The sequence below is a fragment of the Apis dorsata genome, unplaced genomic scaffold (assembly GCF_000469605.1).
Source record: "Apis dorsata unplaced genomic scaffold, Apis dorsata 1.3 scaffold_85, whole genome shotgun sequence".
NCBI classification, from domain to species: Eukaryota; Metazoa; Arthropoda; class Insecta; order Hymenoptera; family Apidae; genus Apis; species Apis dorsata.
Genome location: NW_006263383.1, coordinates 572,537 through 577,410, shown reverse-complemented (window position 1 = coordinate 577,410; position 4,874 = coordinate 572,537). Strand labels below are relative to the sequence as shown.

The 4,874-nt window shown below is 29.5% G+C and overlaps 1 protein-coding gene across 1 annotated transcript in view; it reads right to left on the bottom strand.

Moving 5' to 3' along the window:
* The window catches only part of LOC102681934, a 31,636-nt gene that overhangs the window by 4,396 nt on the left and 22,366 nt on the right, over nt 1–4,874 (bottom strand). The window contains exon 2 of the mRNA XM_031508402.1: nt 3,039–3,093. Coding sequence (XP_031364262.1) covers nt 3,039–3,093 — 55 coding nt within the window. The remainder of the gene's footprint in view (nt 1–3,038; nt 3,094–4,874) is intronic.

Genomic DNA, 4,874 nt, shown 5'->3' with positions numbered 1-4,874 from the left:
TTTTTCTTTCTTTCTTTCTTTTTTTTTTTTTTTTTTTCCAGTCGACGATCTCTTCCAATCGCCAATTAATCGTAATTCATTTCTATATATATATATAATGTATGTATTTGTATCGATATGTAACGATTTTCTTTCGAAAATTATATAATTACGCGGATATAAATAATACAATTACCGACAATCCGGAAGCATAAGTTAGAAACGTTCGAGTTCTCAATGCGGAAACGGTTCTGCCCGAATAAAGTCGAATTTAACCGAATTATCGTTCCGCCCCACTCTATCCCGTATTTCAACAGATTATTTATAGTAAATATACGAAATACGAAGCAACAAGGAAACGATCTTATCCGAATTTAGGCAAAATAATTTATTTGATGTAGCAAAATTTCAATTATTTAATATAATTTTTATTTTTAATTATTAAATTAGCATATAATTGTTTTTCAGTTAATCAGAAAATTAAAGGAACTATTAAATTTAATTTGAAAATTGAAAGGATATTCAAATCAAGTTAAATAATAGGTTTAAATTAATGAGATAATTTCAAATTACTCGAATTATTTCGATAAAGCGATTTAAAGTCAAGTTAATTAAACCAATTTAATTGACGATTAAAATCGAGCATAGGAATATTTGAAAAAATATTTCAAGTCGAATCAATAAGAAACTTCATCGATAAAGTAGTTTTAGTTATTTCAAGTATTTGAATTCAAGCATGTTAAGTTAAAAAGAAGTAATTTAACCAATTCTGTTTTAATTCATATTACAATCAATTAATTTTGAATTAAGAATGATCAATTGATTCGATATATAGGTTAAAGAAATGAAAATCGAAAGCAAATATAGATTCCAGAGGAAGCGAGTGTCCTTAAAAAGATGGCAGGTAATGATGCGATTCTTTAGATTTTTCATTAAAACTCCGTCCGCGAGATGGCTTTCTTATGGCAGACATTGAACTAATGATCAATTAGAAACACATTGAAATATACATTTGAAAAGTGATTAGTAGCGAAAGTGGCACAAAAATTGATCGTTTTCGACCTATTTTCGAGCTAAATTGACTTTTTGCGAAAACGAAAGCATTCAAAAGAGAATAAGAAATTAACTTTGTAATTGATAAGAAATATTAAACAAAATGTAATTTGTATATTCAATAAATAATTGTGATGTAAAATAATCCTGAATTTATATATTCTGTCCGATCTGGAATCGAGAATAGTTTTAAAAAAAGTTAATTTTGTTATTACTTGTCAAAGAAAAAAAGTTATAATTTGACAAATTCAAATAAATACGTATAATTATTGCACAAAAAAATTTTTGCTGTAAATACAAAATAATATCTTAATAATATCAATTTATCATATTCTAAAATAAAAATATTACTTTCGATCGCATCCTGCGTATAAAACGTTCATAAACTGGATCGCACGTGATGCGGATAATTTTCGATCGAAAGTGATTCGTTCGAGAGTTAAGTGACGAGAAGTATCTGAATAATCGATCAATTCGCAGAATCACGAAAGTAAATATACTTTCCTCGCTGATTGAACGCATCTTTGCAGATTCGACAATGGAAGAGAAATGGAAGGGGAGAAAAAAGTGGGAGAGAAAAATAAAAATGCAGACCCGGTCAGGATGTAATTTTGAGGCAGATGTGCGGGCAATATACGAAAGGGAGATCATTGCACCGCGAATAAGAAGCAGCTGAAGTAGCGTGAGAAAATGTGGCGACCGCTCCGACAGACAATAATGACCGAAGGGCAAAGTCAGGGCCGTAACCATACGTTGAATTTACCACGAACCGCCAAAACCCTGACCCTTGTTTCTCCTACTTACACAGCATTTATTCGTATTATACGCTTGAGCTCTTCTCGCGGTATATGCTTGGGAGTCATCTTTAGCATTGAAGGAATCTCTCTAGAATCGGTGAAACGAATAATTTCACATTGAATTATATAATAAATCGTTTTCTTTAAATATTTGAATTATTGGGCTTTTAATTCCTCTTAATCTTTCGCTAGGTGTTATTTTATATCGTTATTGACTGTAAAATATAAGATAGGATTTCGAATTTCATGTTTTTTCATGTTTATTTGTTTAATGAAGAATTAATGAGAATTTAAAAATTTTTGAATATATAATTTTTTAATTTTTCTTTTTTTATATTAGGATTAGAAAAATTATTAAAAATAATATGAATTTTTGATGATGATAAATTATTTTATATTATTTTTAATTTTTTATAATGTAAAAATTTTATAAAAATATTTCTTTTTGATCTATTTTTACTAAAATTTTATTTTATCATTCCATATAAATGATGATTTAAATATTATTGTATTAAATAATAATGAAAGAACAAATCAACACTAAAACGAAAAAATATTGAAAGAAAAAGAATAATATAGCTTTTTGTTCTAATTCCTTAGTTTTGCTTATTTTAATTATTATTATTTATAATAATCAATTTGTTTATCAATATTACTAGATGTAGAAAAAAATTAAATATATATACATATATACACGACATTAAAAATAATAAACTTTTCTCATTGATTGGATTATGAATGTAATCATTGACCGAAGTAACCTATAAAATTATAATATAATATCCGAGATTAAAATTAATATATTTGGATTTTCTACTTGTCAAATATATTATCTAGAAAATAAGTAAAAAAAATGTATCTATTCAAAATTTCGAATATATATTTTAACGCGAACAATTGTGAATTAAATTATTGTATTTATAATGTTCGACATTATACGTTACATTATACACAACATAGTAGCATTCGTTCAATTGGGGATACCGGCAGAGAGAGCTTTGTACAATAGGGAGGCAGTCTTTTCATTGCGGGATTCGGTCAATGAAGCTAAAGCTTACCGACGGCTCCTATGCCTGGATCGGATCTAATGCACCGCTTTTTATAGCCAGTTAAGGTTCTTTACGAGAGTAAAGACCCTATCGCTATAAACGATAACGAAGGAAAAGAAAAGAGAAGGAAGAGGAGATGCGTCGATGACGCGTGACTCACCGTTTGTTAAACCGTCGCAGCTGTCAGTATCGCTCCTCAGTCCGTTATTGATCACCTGAAAACACGTACAGTTGATTAACGGAGGAACAGCTACAGTTATCGGTAGAAAAGAATTCGCATTCTTCACGCGTTCCACATGGAAAGGCATGTTCAGTCGGTTGCATGCTAATTCATGTTCCAGTAACGGGTATAATCGTGCTTTCCGTGACGGAAATTTCCGCTGAGTTTTCCCGATAATTTCGAGTGTTGTAAGAAAAATTGCCCCGAGCAAGAAAGATCGCAAAGATAGGAATTTCTGCCCAGCTTCAACTTCCCTTTGTGAAGGAACTAGATACAGCTATTGTTCTCGTTTTTTGGATGAACCCTCGACGATGAGAGCATGTCGGTTTTACCTCGTTTTGATAAATTAACGCTTCTAGCGTGACGGCTTTGTGAAAAATGAGGCCACAGAGATAACCTGTCTTTTCGATTATGTTCGTTCCTGTTATTTTCGTGTTTAAAGATTCGTGCACTTGTCGTGAGTATGTTATTTTGTGCTATAGGAAGTTTAATTTTATTAATATTATATTAGATTACAAATTATTGATTATAAATCAATGTTTATGTTAATATTATGATAACAATAATACGTATATCAATCAAAAGTTTTATTAAAATTTTATCCAACTTGTTATATTATTGTATCAATTTTATTACTATTTATACTACCGTAAACAATCAAAAAATATGGAATAGATAATCTTGTGTAAAAATAAGAAAGAGAACGAACAAAAGAAAATTGATAGCTAAAGAGATGTAGCGATCACCGTGAATGTAAGGATGACAATTTTTCTTTAGTTACGCGCGCATGCGTATACGGTTTCTATCGTAAGTCCAAAGATCGAAGAAAGAATCGAAAGTCTAATTCTCGCCAAGATATTTTAACAAGCGTTTCTCTCGTGACTCGTCATCGATGATTTCACCGCGATATAAGCGTTGTTATTGCGAATCTCAACTATTCATTACCAATTTTAATGAGTACAACCGATGATAAAATCTGTCAAGCGTTATTTATTTTTCACACTTTCGGAAATAAAAAACTGTCGTATTTCTTTGAACGTTATGAAGAATGAATGGAATATAATTAACGAATGAAATGATATTCATTTAAATTTTGATAAAATTCGATTTTTTGTTTTTTTCTTTCTTTCATTATTTCATTATTAAATATATTGCTTTTATTATAAAAATCCATTATTTCTGAATCTTTTCCAAAATTCCATTATATATTTCCAGCAATCAGTATTAAAATGATTCCAGCAATTTTTTAGTACACGATATCTACCGTTTCCTCTTATCGCGCCAACTTCCGTTTCCGATATCAGTGATGAATAGTGAGCATGCTCAAGAGAAAACTATCCAACGGAGAAATGCTCGATCATCAATTTTTAAATACTGAAATTCCTTTCTAGCGCGATGGAATACATAGAAGCCGTTTAATTAACAAAAAAAGTTATCGATCGATGAAACTAGGCTGTACCGGAAGTGAACCATTTCCTATTAAAAAAAAAAAAAAATAAAACCTACACTGGTTTTGATGATTAGAACGAGGTAAAAGAGAGTGAAAGTGGACGAAAGTATGAAGAATATCCACTAGATGTTTCATCACGTTATTAAATATTACAACTCTTTGATCACTTTTTTAAGATCTTACTATTAAAAAATTTAAATTAAAAATGAATCAGCATAGATAATTATGATCCAAAATAATAATATTAATCGTGATCATCTTCATAATTTGATCTTTTTTCGTTATAATTCATTATGTAATAACGTCAATTATTTTTCAGTTTTGAT